Here is an 18,751-nt window from a genome sequence, read left to right on the forward strand (position 1 = left end):
ACGCCCAGCTAGTTTTTTTGTATTTTTAGTAGAGACGGGCTTTCACCATGTTGGCCAGGCTGCTCTCGAACTCCTGACCTCAGGTGATCCACTCGCCTCGGCCTCCCAAAGTGCTGGGATTACAGGCGTGGGCCACCGTACCCGGCCAAATCTTTTTTGAAGCCATTTATTTGCATATTCAATTTTACCACTTAGATTGGGAAAAAAGGCTGATTAAGTGCCAAGTACGTAGAGCTCATGAGTGTACATACAGGCTGAGTATCCCTTATCTGAAATACTTGGGACCATAAGTGTTTTGGATTATTTACCTTACACTAACAGTTGAACAACCCTAATTCTTTTGGGGGTACAAGTGGCTTTTGGTGACACAGAATTATGTAGTGGTGAATTCTGAGATTTTAGTGCACCTGTCACCTGAGTAGTGTATGTTGTACGCAGTATGTAGTTTGTTTATCCCACACCTTCTTCCCACTCTCCTCCTTCTGAGTCTCCAAAGTCCATCATAACACTTTGTATATAGCCTCTGCATACTCCTTGCTTAGCTCTCACTTGGAAGTGAGAACATGCAGTATTTGGTTTTCCATTCCTGGGTTACTTCACTTAGAATTATGGCCTCCAGTTCCATCCAGCTTGATGCAAAAGACATTATTTCATTTCCTCGTTATGGCTGATTAGTATTCCATGGTGTATATATACATTTTCTTTATTCACTCATTGGTCAATGGGCACTTACGCTGCTTCCTTATCTTTGCAATTGTGAATTGTGTTGCAATAAACATACATGTGCATGTATCTTTTTCATATAATGACTTTTTTTTTTCCTTTGGGTAGATACCCAGTAATGGGACTGCTAGATTGAATGGTAGACGTACCTTTAGTTCTTTAAGGAATCTCCATACTGTTTTCCATAGATGTCATACTAATTATGTTCCCACCAGCAGTGTATAAGCATTCCCCTTCCACCACATCCATGCCAACATCTATTGTTTTTCTGACTCTTTAATAATGGCCATTCCTTAAAGAGTAAGGTGAGATCTCACTGTGGTTTTCATTTGTGTTTCTCTGATGATTAGTGATATTGAGCAGTTTCATGTTTGTTGGCCATTTGTGTATCTTCTTTTGAGAACTGTCTACTCATGTCCTTTACCCACTTTTTGAGCTTCTGTCTTGCTGATCTGAGTTCCTTATATATTCTGGATACTAGTGCTTTGTTGGATGCATAGTTTGCAAATATTTTCTCCCACTGTGTGAACTACCTGTCTATTCTGACATTTCTTTTGCTGTGCAGAAGCTTTTTATTTTAATCAGGTCCCATTTATTTATTGTTTTTGTTGCATTTGCTTCTGGTGTTTTAGTCATAAATTCCTTGCCTAGGCTAATGTCCAGAAGAGTTTTTCCAAGGTTATCTTCTAGAATTTTTATGGTTTCAGGGCTTAAAGCCTTTGATCCCTCTTGAACTGACTTTTGTATAAGGTGAGAGATAAAAAAATCCAATTTCATTCTTCTAAAAAAGGTATCAGTTTTCCCAGCACCATTTACTAAATAAGATGTCCTTCCCCCAATTTATGTTTTTGTATGCTTGTTTGTCAAAGATCAAATACTTGATTACAAGTATTTGGCTTTATTTCTGGTTTCTCTATTCTGTTCCATTGGTCTATGTGCCTACTTTTATACCAGTACCATGCTGTTTTGGTAATTATAGCCTTGCAGTATATGTGATGGCTACATACTTGTTCTTTTTGCTTAGGATTGTTTTGGCTATTTTGGGCTCTTTTGGTTCCATATGAATTTTAGAATTGTTTTTTTCTAACTCTATTTTAAAAAGATCTTATTTTGATGAGAATTATGGTGAAATCTATAGATTGCTTTTGGCAGGATGATCATTTTCACAATATGGATTCTTCAAATCAATGATCATGGGATGTGTTACCATTTGTCTGTGTCATCTGTGATTTCTTTTAGCAGTGTTTTGTAGTTCTCCTTATAGAGATGATTCACCTCCTTGGTTAAGCGTATTCATAGGTTTTTGTTTTTGGCTTTTTGCTGCTCCTATAAAAGGGATTGAATTTTTGGCCAGGTGCAGTGGCTCATGCCTATAATCCCAGCACTTTGGGAGGCCAAGGTGGGCAGATCACCTGAGGTTGGGAGTTCGAGACCAGCATGACTAACATGGAGAAACCCCGTCTCTACTAAAAATACAAAAAATTAGCCAGGCTTGGTGGTGCATGCCTGTAATTCCAGTTACTCAGGAGGCTGAAGCAGGAGAATCACTTGAACCTGGGAGGCAGAGGTTGTGGTGAGCCGAGATCATGCCACTGCACTCCAGACTGGGCAACAAGAGCAAAACTCCGTCTCGAAAAAAAAGAGACTGAGTTCTTGATTTGATTTTCAGCTTTGTCATTGTTGTTGTATCGCGGTGCTATTGATTTGTGTGCACTGATTTTGTAATCTGAGACTTTACTGAATTTATTTATCAAATCTAGGGGTCTTTTGGAGGAGTCTATAGGGTTTGCTAGGTATATAATCATATTATCAGCAAATAGTGATAGTATGACTTCCTCTTTTCAAATCTGGATGTCCTTTATTTCTTTCACTTGCCTGATTGCTCTGGCCAGAACTTCCAGTACCATGCTGAATAGAAGTGGTGAAAGTAGGCATCTTAGTCTTCTTCCAGTTCTCAGGGGGAATGCTTTCAACTTTTCCCCTTTCAGTATGATGTTGGCTGTGGGTTTGTTGTATATGACTTTTATTAATTTGTGGTAAGTCCCTTCTATGCCTAGTTTGTTTTTATCATCAAGGGATGCTGAATTTTATCCAATGCTTTTTTCTGCATCTATTGAGATGATCATATGGTTTTTAATTCAGTTTATGTGATGTGTCACATTTATTGACTTGTGTATGTTAAACCATCCCTGCATCCCTGAGACAAAACCCATTTGATCATGACATATTATCTTTTTGATGACAGCAACCCTAATTTGAGAATCCAAAACCTGAAATGCTCCAATAAGCATTTCCTTTGAGTGTCATGCTGGAGCTCAACAAGTTGCAGATTTTGGAGAATTTCAGGTTTTTGGATCAGGGATACTCAACTTGTACTGAGATGAGAGAAAATGGCATATATCTATGCTGTCAGCATGAAAATTATCATCATCTCAAACTTTTAGATAAACCTCAGAACCAACACACACACACAAATCCCAAGCAGTAATATTCTGAAGTGAATAAAATGAATACCTGGGTGAACCTGGAGGTACTTCATGTGAAGAAGTGCTTCGTTCAAACAGCAATCCATATTTAGTGGGCCAAACATTTGCAACCTTTCAGGTAAAAGGGTGGGAAAAGATAGAAGTAAGAGAACCTACCCCTTTATAAAATGTTTTAAAGAAACATTACAGAATGTTTTATTTTCCAATTTAGTAATAGCTTTACAAAGTAACATAATCATTAAATACGATATTTTCTTAAAAAGTAATACAAATAAGCAACTTTAAGATAAAATCAAATCTAATAAAGAGGAGTTGTTCAATGTGAAATTCCTGCCACTGGCCAGGATCAGTAACAAAATGACAATGTGTTAGCAATAGCGCTAGGCATTAAAAAGACGATGAGTAACAAAAAAAGACTGGTGTTTTTCATATGCCTTATTTAATATAACCAAAAGTTCTTACATATCATTTAAACCAACAAACACATACCACAGAAGACTTCCTAATTCACTTCATTAAATAACTTATTTTTTTGTGAAGTACAGAAAAATGGTAAGCCACTAAAGCTGCCAAAATTTAGTTATTTTGAGTAAAAATAACATTTTTGACTACTACGAAACATGAGATATAAGACATGCCTCTAAAACCAATTAATTCAAAAATGTTCTCCAACAAAACCACCCCAAAATTTGAAACACTTGTTTACCTGAAATGGTAAGGAAGCTATGTAATCCTTTCCTTCTATGCTATGCATGTTAATACATGAGCTTTGCAATATACATATGCATTTTTCTACTTCATTGCTACCTGAAAAGAAAGGGTACAACAAGACTTATATGTTTTTTCCCTCAAAGGAGTTCAATCCTAACAGCACAAATTATTTAATGCACAATATAAAGATGCTTATGGTAAACCACTATTGCTAGTGGCTACTTCATTTGAATGAAAAATACAATGAGATAAATATTTGGAATCATCATAAGAAAAATAAAATTTCAAAAAGAAACTTACTGTAGGCCTTCTCAGACTTATCCTGTGATATAATGAAGTCACACCACAATGCCTAAAATCAAAACAAAATGCTTACCTAAGAAAATTATATCTAAATAATCATCTATTAACTAATGGCATCTAAATAATAATAATAGCATCTACGTAATAACTTTGCCTCCTCAGCTCAACATGTACAATCATGGGAACAAAAAGAATAAGAAAAAATAAATTAGAGTAATAAATGATAAATATGATAAGGAAAGACAAAATATGTTTACAATTAAATTTTATGAAAAGATCCATAGGAATTAAAATTTTAAATTAAAAAAATAAATTTTACAAAAAGAGAAGACAAGAATCAAAAAATCTACCAGATAGAAACTTTGCAGCAAAAATTCAAATAGTGGCTCAAACCATACTAAACCCTATATCCTATACAAAACTAAAGATTATTCAAACTTTATAACCTCTAGATTAAACAATTGATCTTATTCTTAGACTCTCTCTAGGCTGACTTTTAAAAAGTATTAGAAAAACTAACTCCTCCCTTTCTTAAAAGCCCATCTTACAAAATATAAACTAGGAAAAGCTATTAAACTTTAGCTGACATACTTGGCAATCACTTATTATTTAACAGCATTTTGTGGTTTTTTTTAAACTGTGGTCAAATATACACAATATGAAAATTAACATTTTAACAATTTTTAAGTAGACAATTCAGTGGCATTAACATTAAATTGACGAGCTTAGTACAATTTGTGAGCTTGTACAATACTGCACATTTCCAGAACTTTTTCCTCATCTCAAACAGAAACTCCGTGCCCATTAAACAATACTCCCCATTTCCCAATGCCCTGAGCTCTGGTAACCTCTATTCCACTTTCCCTATGAAAAGGCCTGTTCTAGGTATCTCATGTAAGTGAAACTGTACAACATTTGTCCTTTTATATCTATTTTATTTCACTTAACATAATGTTTTCAAGGTTCATCTATGTTATGGCATGTATCAGAATTTTATCCCTTTTTAAAGCTAAACAATATTCCACTGTTAGCATATACCACATTCGTTTATCCATTCATCTGTCAATGGACATGGGTTGTTTCTACCTTTTGGCTATCATAAATAATGCTGCTGAAAACACTGGTGTACAAGTATCTGTGAGTCCCTGCTCTCAATTCAATTGTGCATATACCTAGAACTGGAACTGCTGGATCATAATGGTAATTCTAAGTATAACTTTTCTTTTAAGAGATGGGGTCTCTGTCACCCAAACTGCAATGCAAGGCATGATTCTAGCTCACAGCAGCCTAGAACTCCTGGGTTCACGTGACCCCCCTGCCTCAGTCTCCTGAACAGCTGGGAGTACAGGCATGCACCACCATGCCTGGCTACATGTATAACTTTTTGAGAAATTGCCAAACTTTTCCACAGCAGCTATGTTACATTCCCATCAGCAATGCACAGGAGTTCCAATTTCTGGACATCCTCACCAACACTTGTTATGTTTCTTTAATAACAGCCAACCTAGTAAAGTGGTATCTCATTGTGGTTGTAATCTGCATTTGCCTAATGATTAGCGAAGCTGAGCATCTTTTCACGTGCTTATTGACCATGTGTGCATCTTTAGAAAAATGTCCACTTAAGTCCTTCTGCCCAATTTTTTAATTGGGTAGTTTGTTTTATTGCTGAGTTGTGGGAGATTTTAATGGTTAAGAAATGAAAATTCATGAAGAAAACCATGCATGAGAGCTGTGCTCCAACCTAAAATGTCCAAAATCTACAATGCACTGATTACAGTCTCAACTTCCTTTCATGAAATCCCATCCTCTCAGCCTCTAAAAGTAAATATTTTAACATCTCTTTTATCCCTGATATCTAAGAGATCACTAACCCCTTCCACATCTCCCTCTGCTTTATCACCCCTTCTTTGCCAAGGCACCAATCTTTTACCTGAACAGTCACAAAATAGTGCCCCTGACAACAGTCTCCCTCCTCTCCAGTCAATCCTATATATATATTGCTAACAAAGCAATCTCTTCTCAAAACACAAAATTGATCCCTTCCATTTTAAAATCCTTGGCAGGCTCCCTTCAGCACACAGTTTAAAATCCAAATTCCTTGGTTTATATACAAGGCCCTTTGGTCTGTATACTGCCAGCATCCACTCGCATCACTCCACACCCACACTTTGTGTACAGCCATTCTGAAGTTTAAAAACTCATCTTTTTCCATAATTCTTTTTGCTGTGATTTCCTCTGCCTAGAATGCCCTTCTGCCACCATTTTATAACACAAATAGCATCTTCTTTGAAAAACCCTCCCTTTGGCACTCAGTCCTTTGGGCTCTCATCACTCTGTGGACAGGTAGTTATTATACAGTATTCAGAATACAGCATTTCAGTTGATCTGTTTGTTCTCCTTTCTAGGCTATGAGTCCTTCAATGGCAGAAACTACATTCACCTTTGTAGCCCCAGCATAATGTCTGAAACAGAGTGAGACTAAATACTTGCAGAAGACCAGGCACAGTGGCTCACGCCTGTAATCTCAGCACTTTAGGAGGCCAAGCCAGGAGGATCACTAGAGCCCAGGGGTTCAAGACCAGCCTGGACAACATAGTGAGACCCCCATCTCTATTAAAAAACAAAAAGAATAAATGAAAAAATAAAAAGAACAACCAAAAAAAAAACTTGCAGGATAGGTAAAACAATGAACAGATAAAATCTGAATCACATATACCTGATATTATTTCATAAACAAAATAGAAAATTATCTTTCCCCATATTAGCAAGAAGATTAAGTAACAATATATTTTCCAGATCAAAAGACTGAAATTCCAAATCTTACAATGACACTTACAAGTGATCTTAAGATAAATGAGATAATGTATCTAACTGCACTTCCATGGAATCTAGTAAACAGGCAACTGTTCTTGGAGAAATTAAGAGGAAGATATAGAAGCAAAGAACTACTTGGATATCATCAAATGCACTTTTCACATCTATACTAACTATATGAATTATATGGGGAAAAAATTACCATCAAAAAGATCACTGGCTTCAACACTCCAGGACACAAATGCTTTCACATATGCCCTCAAATGTTGGAATAATGATTCAGTTTATCCTTTCCAATAAATAGTTAGAATACAGTACTCATCAGGAAATAGTTAATGGTAGGTGGGAGGAGTGGGAGGAAGCAGTGTCCAGATACAAAGATTTCAGCGTTTACAAAAATGAAACTTAACATTAGTCAAAGCCTCCAAAACCTCTTGTCAACCCTAATTCATCTACAATAAATGCATTAGTTCTTCCTCCAACTTTTTGTTATAAAAATTTTCAGTAAGAAAAGTTGAAATAATGCAGCAGACATATTTCACCTAAATCCAACAATCAAGAAAATTTTGCCATATTTGTTTGTATGTGTGCATTTGTGTACATATGGGATTTTTGGAATGGGAATGCTGACTGTCTAAAAATAAATTGCACACACGTCATGACATTTCACCCCTAAATACTTCACCATGCCTTTTCTAAAAATAAAGATGTTCTCCTATAAAACCATAAAATCATCATCCCTAAGAAAAAAATAATACTTCTCTAACATCAGCTACTGGCCAGTAATTTTCAACTTTCCCAAATTTTCCCCAAAAATATCTTTTTAGCTGGTTTTCTAAAACCAGGACTCAATCAAAGTTCATTTAACAAGGATCAAAAATTACTGCATTTGGTGATGTCTCTTTAGTCTCTTTCAATGTAGAACAGTCCCCACCTTTTTTTCTTTCTCCGTGACTTTTTTAAAGAAACCAGAATGTAGACTACAAACTTTTTATCATGGAAAATTTCAAATAAATACAAAGTAAACAGAATAGGATAATGAATCCCCATCAGCCAGTTTTAATAATTATCAAGCTTGGCTGGGCATGGTGGCTCATGCATGTAATCCCAGCACTTTGGGAGGCTGAGGTGGGTGGGTAGATCACAAGGTCAGGAGATCGAGACCATCCTGGCTAACACAGTGAAACCCCCCAGCTCTACTAAAAATATAAAAACAAAATTAGCTGGGTGTGGTGGCGGGCACCTGTAGTCCCAGCTACTCGGGAGGGTGAGGCGGGAGAATGGCATGAACCTGGGAGGCAGAGCTTGCGGTGAGCTGAGATCATGCCACTGCACTCCAGCCTGGGTGCCAGAGCAAGACTCCATCTCAAAAAACAAATAAATAAATAAACAACAACAATAATAATAAAGCTTTAGCCATTCCTAGCTATCTATTTCCTTATCTCATGGTATTTTAAAATATAATTCTCTATTGCCTATATTTCCTATAAACAGGAAGTTAGGTCTAAATATTCATATTTTTGGGAAGAAAACTTAGATGACATCATGTACTTCATTCTGTATTATAGCTAGAAGCACATAATACTCCTTCATGTCACTACTAATTATGCTAAACTCAATCACTTGATTGAGGTGGAGATTGACAAATAACTCCAAAGTAGAGGTACATTTGTTCCTTCACATTTACCAGGTAATCCACAGGGTGATGTGTTGGTGCCATGGTAATATTCTTTCAACCAACCATGTTAGTGTCCATTTACAATCCTTGTTTGAATCAATTATTGCAATGGAGGTTACAAAATGGTGATATTCTAATTCTACAATTCCTTTTACATTTATTAGCTGGCATTCTTCTCTAAGTACAAGTTTTCCTTCATCAAATGGAGATGAACTGCATGTCTTCCTGAAAAAATATGGCAAATGCTTAATTCTTTCCCTTTCATTATCAACTTTCAGAACAGTTAGTTATAACAGCCAACTGCAATGGTTGCAAAGCAGATTTTTTCCTTTCTCTCTACCATTATGAATCCCACGATTTTTATTTATTCAAATCTTTGCAATCAATTATAGTAATCATGTGTTAAAATATTTCTGTACTCTTCATGTTTTATAGGTTTTTGCTGGCAATAACAAATTGAATTACATAAGGACAGAGTGTTTAAAGATTACCATTAAAGTGACAAAGGAGAGTGTAAAAAAAAGTGATGATATATAAAATAAAATTAAATTTTTATTTTCCTGCCATTATCTTCACATTACATTATGTCATGTTACAACGTACACCCAGCTGCTGAGATCATTAGGCTGGTTTTATCATTTCTGTTAAATTTTAAAACAAAACTTTTTTTTAATTGCATTACATAGTGAATCAAATGCTAAAATTCAAATCAACTCACCTGCTGAACAGGACTGTCAACTGTAAATGCTTTATAAACTGCCAATGCCTGGCTTTTACTTCCTTTGCTCCATATCACCATATTTCCAGCAACATAGAGTTCCTCATCATAGTCCACATCTTCTCCAATTTCACTTACTCCTTTCCTTAACTGCCAGCTTTCCTTAAAAATTAACACATGTAAGACATATTCAAGCACTCTTTTTTGTTCTTCAAAAATCTGGAACAAAATTTATTTGCCCATGGAGTAAGACTCAATTCAAACACAACTCCTACAAAGTTTGGTACACTGATTAACAGAGGATGTGGATATATGCATTACATTACAGAATTACATGAAGAATTTACTCAATAATTCTCTATATTGAATGTTTTACATTATTCCTCTATATTCCTCTGCCAAAAACAAAAACGAACAAAAAGTACACCTTCTCTATAGTTCCAAAAGTCAAATCACATGCTTGGGAGACTAAAAGGACATATTAAGTATATGAGGTAGGGTAGGGAAAGGACAGTGAGGTGCACGTGGGAATCACTCGGGGAGTTCACGCACAAATGCAGACTTCCTGCTTCGCAATCACATATATATTCACCTTCTTTTCCTTTGTCCCACACACCAAAATGAATGGAAGAAAGAGAAGTTTCCATTTGTAACTACATAGGCTTTCCCTCCCCGAGATTTTGGTATCCCAAAGGGATATGACAATGGAATAAGGCAGGAGGGATTCATTTTCTGACACACACTTAACATCTCATTCCCCTACTTAAGAACTATTACTCGCCGGGTGTGGTGGCTCACGCCTGTAATCCCAGCACTTTGGGAAGCCGTGGCAGGTGGATTACCTGAGGTCTGGAGTTTGAGACTGGCCTGACCAACACGGAGAAATCCCGCCTCTACTAAAAAAAAACAAAATTAACTGGGCGTAGTGGCACATGCCTGTAATCTCAGCTACTCGGGAGGCTGAGGCAGGAGAATCGCTTGAATCCAGGAGGCAGAGGTTGCGGTGAGCTGAGATTGTGCCACTGCACTCCAGCCTGGGCAACAAGAGTGAAACTCCATCTCAGGAAAAAAAAAACTATTACTCTACCTACTTTTGTGGCATTTCTTCTCTCCTTTAGAAACATGTAAATCTTCTGCAGCAGGGACTACTTCTAATCTCTACCATTTAATCATTAGATAACATGAAATCTGGTCCCCACATATTAAGTGAAAAGAAAAAGGTTTAAAATGGACAACAATCATACTACTGAACCTGACTCACATTATAACACCACAAGTTGGCCAGGCACAGTGGCTCACGCCTGTAAAGCCAGCACTTTGGGAGGCCGAGGCGGGTGGATCACCTGAGGTCCGGAGTTCAAGACCAGCCTGACCAACATGGAGAAACCCCATCTCTACTAAAAATACAAAATTAGCAGGGGTGGTGGTGCATGCCTGTAATCCCAGCTACTCGGGAGGCTGAGGCAGGAGAATCACTTGAACCCGGGAGGCAGAGGTTGCGGTGAGCCGAGATCACACCACTGCACTCCAGCCTGGGCAAAAAGAGCAAAACTCCATCTCAAACAAAAAAATTAAAAAATAAAAAATAAATAAAACCACAAGTTATAGAGGGTATCTAAATAAGTCGCTATGACAATGTAATAAAGTCATTATTTTCAACATTTATTGAAATTACCACACCTTAACTCTACCCTAGAAGTGGCATCACACCGATCTCTCAGTTGCATCTTAGTAGCCTTAAATTACAAGTAGATTATATCACTCTACATTTCAAAAACACAATGGGAAACTCAATGGAACCTTCTGTTTCTCGTGGATTGTAACCTCCTGAAGGGATCCCACCAAGCCAGCAGCACCATCAGAAGACCATAATTCAGAAGCTGGCTGCAGCTGGCGAAGTTGAAGGTTCAAAGCATTAGGGTGGTGCTTGCAGTGGTCTCGACCAAAAGGAACAAATTCCTGCAAATCCCTGGCTGCAATCATTGTTGTCCTTTCTTCATAGAAGTTCGACATGGGTTCCAAATATCAACATTATTTCTGTATGAATTCAAACACATTCTGGTCAGCTTCCAGACTCAAAACTAGAATAAAAATACCATAAACACACAAGTCATTAATCCTTACATAGGTGTCAAGTAATTATATCAGACTGGTAAGTATATAAGTTGGTCATAACATAAAAGGGCATTCTAGATCTGATTCAGACAGTTGCAATTATCACATTTTAGTCACAGACTGACAGTTACCACTATAGGAAACCACTGAGATGCAACAAGTACTTATGTCCCGCGCCACCTATCCCGTGTTTCCCACTACTATACGCTAATTTTTCCATACTTTATATATGAAGTATTTAGACAAGTTGTATTCCATAGTCCCATAACTACATGGCTTCTCAACATTTAAGGTCATTTCTGGTTAGATGCCAGAACCTCATTTGAAAAGTACATCTAAGGGATCATTGTCATATTGGAATAAAACAATAAAAAAACCACACATTACTCTAATTCATCAGAGGTTGAACTGCTTTCAGCTGACCAATCTACAAAAGACATAGGTTATCAAATGTCTTAAGTAGCTGTGACACCCCCAACCCCACCTAAATATATAACTACAATCAATTTCAATTATTGGTCGAAACCCAGAGAACTGAGGCATGAATAACTCTAGCCATGGAACAGTTATGCTTGCAGATTTAAGGGTACTAGGTTTTAATTAATTATTACATCTAATTAATCTAATTATTAATCTATTACAGTACAGTTTATTACTAAAAAAATGTGGATAACTGTTAAAGCCTTCATCACAAGGTTAGGAAGCAGCCAGGCTTTAGACAAAAGTACAGATAAGCATAATTAGATTGCCCTTTGATCCACTTTCCTGTACCTGTTTATATATACCATGTTCCTATAGACAGCATTTTTAATGTTAGGAGCCTAAGACTTTTGAGATGATGCAAGCTAGTCTTAAGACCCCATCAAGGAACCACATTAGCATGAGAATGTGGTTTATCTCTCTGTCCTATGACTTCATCCTTCATTCTCTGACCAATCAATACCTTAGCCCACTACCCTCTCTTTAAATAAAACCTCTGGGCCGGGCGCGGTGGCTCACGCCTATAATCCCAGCACTGTGGGAGGCCGAAGCGGGCGGATCACCAGGTCAGGAGATCGAGACCATCCTGGCTAACATGGTGAAACCCCATCTCTACTAAAAATACAAAAAATTAGCTGGACTTGGTGGCGGGCGCCTATAGTCCCAGCTACTCCGGAGGCTGAGGCAGGAGAATGGCGTGAACCCAGGAAGCGGAGGTTGCAGCGAGCCGAGATCATGCCATTGTACTCCAGCCTGGGCAACAGAGCAAGACTCTGTCTCAAAAAAAAAAAAAACCGAAAAAAAAAAAAAACCTCTAGACCTTAACTCTTTGGGGAGGCTGACTTGAAGTTTCCTCAGTCTCCTAGTTTGGTGGCCCTGCAAGTAAAACACTTTATCTGCTGCAATCCCCGTTGTTTCCATGTATTGATTTGCTGCTCATAGGGCAAGAATCCTGTATGGTTACACAAACACCCAAAGCCTATGTAGTTCCTTTGCAGCTCCTCTAAAGCCACAAAGTTATTTTGCTGTGAATTAAATGTTATTCTTGGCCAGGCGCGATGGCTCACGCCTGTAATCCCAGCACTTTGGGAGGCCGAGGCGAGTGGATCACCTGAGGTCAGGAGTTCGAGAGCAGCCTGGCCAACATGGTGAAAGCCCGTCTCTACTAAAAATACAAAAAAACTAGCTGGGCGTGGTGGTGTGTGCCTGTAATCCCAACTGCTCAGGAGGTTGAGACAGGAGAATCACTTGAACCTGGGAGGTGAAGGTTGCAGTGAGCTGAGATCATGCCCCTGCACTCTAGCCTGGGCAACAGAGTGAGACTCCATCTCAAAAAAAAAAAAAAAAGCAGACTTAATCTTAATTTACTTGAAGTAGTTTGTTTCTTCCTTTTTTAAAAAACGCATTCCTTTGTCAGCAGGTATGGGAGAATAAATTTCTTTCTTAGCTGCCAAAGACACACTGCCAGTAAGAGAGGTCAATAAAAAAAGACTGCTTTATGCACATTACTCCATTTGTTCTGTACTGTGATGACTGCTATTTGCAGAAATTCTCTGGACTATATTGATTTTCCTGTGTTGGTGCATTGATAGAGTTACTCTCAGGGGAGAGATTTCTAGGAATGAAATAGAAGACAATGTGAAAAATAGTATGTACAAAGTTCAGAAGATTGCGTTTTGAGATAGTAGGTTTCTAGTTGCTCGTGTAATCTGGAGATTTCTTTTCAATAGAAGTGCAAAATTTGTGCACAGACATACTCATATTGGTAATTAATTGATTATTTGTTTATTGCTAGAGAACCTTTACCCACTATGTTCAGCATGCTGCACCCACTAGATGAAATAAGTCCACTTGTTTGTAAATCTGGAAGTAAGTGTATTTCTATATTTTTTTAGATAAGCTCTTTTGTTTTTTTTTTTGACTTTGGTGAGGGAGATTATAAAGGCGCTCATCTTGAGCTGATGCAGCTTCCAGCTGCATCTTGAGTAATTTAATAGTCATGGAGTATTTTGTGCCACCTGGTACAAGAGAAGAAGTTAATCTATAACAAAAGATCAGTGACTCAGAAGGGAAGGGGTCTTATCTTGGTGCCATTCAGTCTTTCACAACATTTTACAAACAAAAAAAAATTTAAAAAGGATGAATCTATAATCAGATAAGCAGAAGTTGCAGCTGTTAGCTATGTAGCTCAGGTTCCACAGTCACATTTTCTTCAAGCCACAGAATAAGTTTGCAACAACTTATTTAAATTATTTATTTTCCGGCTGGGCGTGGTGGCTCACGCCTGTAATCCCAGCACGTTGGGAGGCCAAGGCGGGTGGATCACAAGGTCAGGAGATCAAGACCATCCTGGCTAACATGGTGAAACCCGTCTCTACTAAAAATACAAAAAATTAGCCGAGCATGGTGGTGGGCACCAGTAATTCCAGCTACTCGGGAGGCTAAGGCAGGAGAATTTCATGAACCTGGAAGGTGGAGCTTGCAGTGAGCCAAGATTGTGCCACTGCACTCCAGCCTGGTGACAGAGCCAGACTGCCTCAAAAAAAAAAAAAAAATTATTTTCCAAGTCTCATCTGGGCCTCTATTTCTTTACCAGGCTCATTAATTGCACATTTTTTATAGCATTTATTTATTATTTGCTTTTTTTAAAAAATAGATATGAAGTTTCACTACATTAACCAGGCTGGTCTCGAACTCCTGGCCTCAAGTGATCCTCCCATCTCAGCCCCCCAAAGTGCCGGGATTACAGGTGTGTGCCACCATGCCTGGCCTATTATTTGTCTATCTCACAAGACTCTATGCTCCCAGTGGACAAAAATCTTATCTGTTTAGTTTATCAATATATGCACAATGCCTGGAATGCACAGAGCCTAGAATAGCAGAGCATGTGCTCAGTAAGCATGTGTGGGGTGGTGGGCATAGAACACACTGCATTACATGCTGACTCTGATCACACAAAATGTCCTGTGAAGTAGGTGTGATTCATATGAGAACTGTGGGACCCAGATAGGAAAGCCATTCCCCCAAGGCAGGGCACCAGTTAGTGTCCAGCCCAGGTTCCAATTTATGTCTTGCTGATAGGCCCAGGGCCACAAGATACAGATGCTCAGCCAAGGAGGTGAGTGGGGGCTCGAATCTAGACCACTCTGCTCACCAGGTTTGAGCTAAGAGCTAAGACTGCCAAACAATAAGAAAATTTCCCAAACACAAGCTGATTTTAGATCAATCTATCAGAGAATGTTTTGAACTATGTAAAATAATATAAAAGCATATGCACCTGCATATATAGCTATAGATACAATTAGAACCGATAGATCTCTCATTGGCCAAGGTCCTGAGCAAAGCCAGATCCCTTAACTGACACTCAGTACCCCAGCCCATCTCATTTTCTTCCTTCTACTACTGCATTTGTGCACAAAGAAGTAAAAGACCAACAAGCATGGCACACTTAGTCTGAAAAGTATTTAAGGAACAGAGATTTATGTTGCAATAAGTTTGCTAATTTAGATACAGAAATGGTTGATGTCCTCTGGGTAGTCATAACTTTTAAATTAGCTTTTCTTTCTTTTTTTTCTTTTTTAATAGAGATGGGGGTCTTGCTATGTTGTCCAGACTGATGTTGAACTCCTGGCCTCAAGCGATCCTCACAGCTCAGCCTCCCAAAGTTACAGGCATGAGCCACTCTGCTTGGCCAGAGATTAACTTTTCTACTGGATCAACATTTTTGATCTCCTGAAAAAAAAAATCCCTTTTTATTTTGAGACAAGGTTTCCATTCTGTTGCTCAGGCTGGAGTGCGGTGGCACAATCATGGCTCACTGCAGCCTCAACCTCCTGGGTTCAGGTGATCCTCCCACCTCAGCTTCCCACGTAGCTGGGACTATAGGCACATGCCACCACCTCTGGGTAATTTTTTATTTTTATTTTTTTTTGGTAAAGACAGGGTTTCACCATATTGCCTGAGCTGGTCTCCAACTCCTGAGCTCAATGAATCCTCCCACCTCAGCCTTCTGAGTAGCTGGGATTACAAGTGCAAGCTACTGCACCTGGCCCTCTTTCTCTTATTTGAATAATTTCTTTTTGTTAAAAGGCTCACCCTAGAGTCTGGAATTGGTAGGAGCAGAAAAAGAGACTTTCATTTCTTTATGTGATTTTAAAAATCCTGGATATTCTTTCTTATGTTTTTTAACATTTTTTATTTTTATTTTTGATTGACAGTACAATATGAACATAGTGTTTCAACATTTTAAAATAAAATCACTAAAATAAGAAAATTAATGTGGAAAAATAAAAAACTGGGAGGCCAGGTGCGATGGCTCATGTCTGTAATCCTAGCACTTTGGGAGGCCGAGGTGGGTGGATTGCCTAAGCTCAGGAGTTTGAGACCAGCCTGGGCAACACAGTGAAACCCTGTCTCTACTAAAATACAAAATAAATTAGCTGAGTGTGGTGGCACGTGCCTGTAATACCAGCTATTCGGGAAGCTGAGGCAAGAGAATTGTTTGAACCCGGGAGGCAGAGGTTGCAGTGAGCCGAGATAGCGCCACTGCACTCCAGCCTGGGCAACAGAGCAAGACTCTGTCTCTACAAAAAAAAAAAAAAAAAAAAGGTGGAACATGTCCTTGGGGAGGTAGTACTAGTAAAGTGTTTGTACGAACTTGATTTTGAGATATGGAGCTGCACTTTGACCTCCAATAGGGGAGCATTCCATGGGCCTGGTCTCCAACTTGGAAATAAACTCTCTAAAGACATTATTTTCTTTGCTTTGCACCTCATGTCACTTCTCTGAGTAGGAGGGATTCTGCTTTCATTTCTTTTAATGGTAACAGTGGAATCATTAACTCCCTACTAAAAGAGGCTTATTCAATATATTTTTGTTTGATTTGGGCTCCCTTTGATGGTGGTTAGTTTGATATTTGAGACTTTTTCCTAAGGAGACTATAAAAAGCAATCTAGACTTCTTCTCTTTGATTTGGGTTAGAACTAAGTGTGAGATTTCCAAGTGGAAAGTGAGCATCAACCTAATAAGCTTTTATTCTACATGGTTCAAAATGTTCTCTGTAAAACTGATCTAAAAATCTGCTTGTATTCTGGAATTTTCTTATTGCAATATCTTAATTTTTTTTTTTTTTTTTTTTTTTTTTTTTTTTTTTTTTTTGAGATGGAGTCTTGCTCTGTCGCCCAGGCTGGAGTGCAATGGCACGATCTTGGCTCACTGCAACCTCTGCCCTCTGGGTTCAAGCGATTCTCCTGCCTCAGCCTCCTGAATAGCTGAGATTACAGGTGCCCTATCACACCCAGCTAATTTTTGTATTTGTAGTAGAGATGGGATTTTGCCATATTGGCCAGGCTGGTCTTGAACTCCTGACCTCAGGTGATCCACCCTCCTCCACCTCCCAAAGTGTTAGGATTACAGGCCTGAGCCACCGTGCCTGGCTGCACTATCTTAATTTTTACACTAGTCCTTTTACCCGTTCACTCCTTCCACAGCTATTTAAAGAGCACCCCTCATTTATGAATATAGGAACTGAGGCCTGAGAGTGGGTAAGTAGCAGAGAAGCGATGCTAACGGGCACTCTTTCTGCTATACCAGTGCAGTCCAGGCAGGTTATGTATTCTCTGATTCCATTTCCCTTTTCTCTTGGGCACCCAACTAAACTCCATTTTCCAGGCCCCTTACAGTTTGGTTGAGTCCATGTGACTGAGTTCTGGCCAGGCACCACAGTGGCAGCGGGTCACACTGCGATGACCCAATCTAGCAGTTCTCAACCCATCAGACCAGCCCTCCTTCACCAGAACGACTCTTTGTAATGATACTTTTACTGTCCTGAAATGAATTTCACAGATAATAGGCTCTACCTACACACGTAATTTCAAAACAAGTCAACAAAAATCCTGAACTATATAAAAGAGGAGATTGCTTTATAATAAATGGACAAGTATTTTAACCAGTCAACACTCAGGCACAGCTGCAGAAGACAATATAGTGAGGTCCCCAAATACTTATACCAACCTGTACTGAACAAACGTCAACCGAAGAGAAGTCAGAGCATGAGCTGATCTGTAGCCAAGACCAGGAAAATGGAAGAGCAAAGGCACAAGTGAATGGTGGACTGAAAACCGCTACATTCAGAGAAGGCAAAACCTGAGAGGGAAAGGTACTTTATGTTGACAGGCAAAACTGAGTTTTGTTCCAGGTTCAGACAATTAATTACAAACAGGTTATTCACCTGAATGAATATCCAATGGCACACATGAACATCAAAGGAAAGGTCCTTCTGTGCACCTGGCTTCCCTGACCCCACCCACTAAACGCCCACAGCCCACCTCAATCGATATGACCATCTCCATGCCCTCAATGTTTTTCCAAGCCGGTCCCACAAGAAAGTGATAGCTTCATCTGAGACCTGCTGAGTTACCTCCTCCAAGTTCAATGGGCAAGCAGATCCTGGATTTTATTTAGCCCTGAAGATAACCCAGTGAGATAGCATGGTTGGTATTATTTTCCTCATTTATCCACGTAGAAAGAGAGGCCTGAGAGTGCGTAAGTAGCAGAGAAGCGATGCTAACCAGTGCTCTTTCTGCTATACCAGTGCAGTCCATGCTGGTTATGTATTCACTGATTCCATTTCCCCTTTCCTCTTGGGCACTCAAGTACACTCCATTTTCCAGCCCCCTTACGGTATGATTGAGTCCATGTGACTGAGCTCTGGCCAGTGGAAAG

General features: G+C 38.8%; 1 protein-coding gene across 1 annotated transcript in view; it reads right to left on the reverse strand.

The window, feature by feature from the left end:
• Positions 1 to 11,505, reverse strand: part of LOC134756742 (anaphase-promoting complex subunit 1-like) — a 12,167-nt gene extending 662 nt beyond the window's left edge. The window contains exons 1-5 of the mRNA XM_063695473.1: positions 11,234 to 11,505; positions 9,434 to 9,595; positions 4,221 to 4,272; positions 3,916 to 4,016; positions 3,238 to 3,320 (exon numbers count right to left, since the gene is read on the reverse strand). Of these exons, the coding sequence (XP_063551543.1) occupies positions 3,238 to 3,320; positions 3,916 to 4,016; positions 4,221 to 4,272; positions 9,434 to 9,595; positions 11,234 to 11,446 (611 nt within the window). The 5' untranslated portion in view covers positions 11,447 to 11,505. The remainder of the gene's footprint in view (positions 1 to 3,237; positions 3,321 to 3,915; positions 4,017 to 4,220; positions 4,273 to 9,433; positions 9,596 to 11,233) is intronic.
• Between the last annotated feature and the right edge of the window lie 7,246 nt (positions 11,506 to 18,751).

This window comes from Gorilla gorilla, chromosome 12 (genome assembly GCF_029281585.2).
Source record: "Gorilla gorilla gorilla isolate KB3781 chromosome 12, NHGRI_mGorGor1-v2.1_pri, whole genome shotgun sequence".
NCBI classification, from domain to species: Eukaryota; Metazoa; Chordata; class Mammalia; order Primates; family Hominidae; genus Gorilla; species Gorilla gorilla.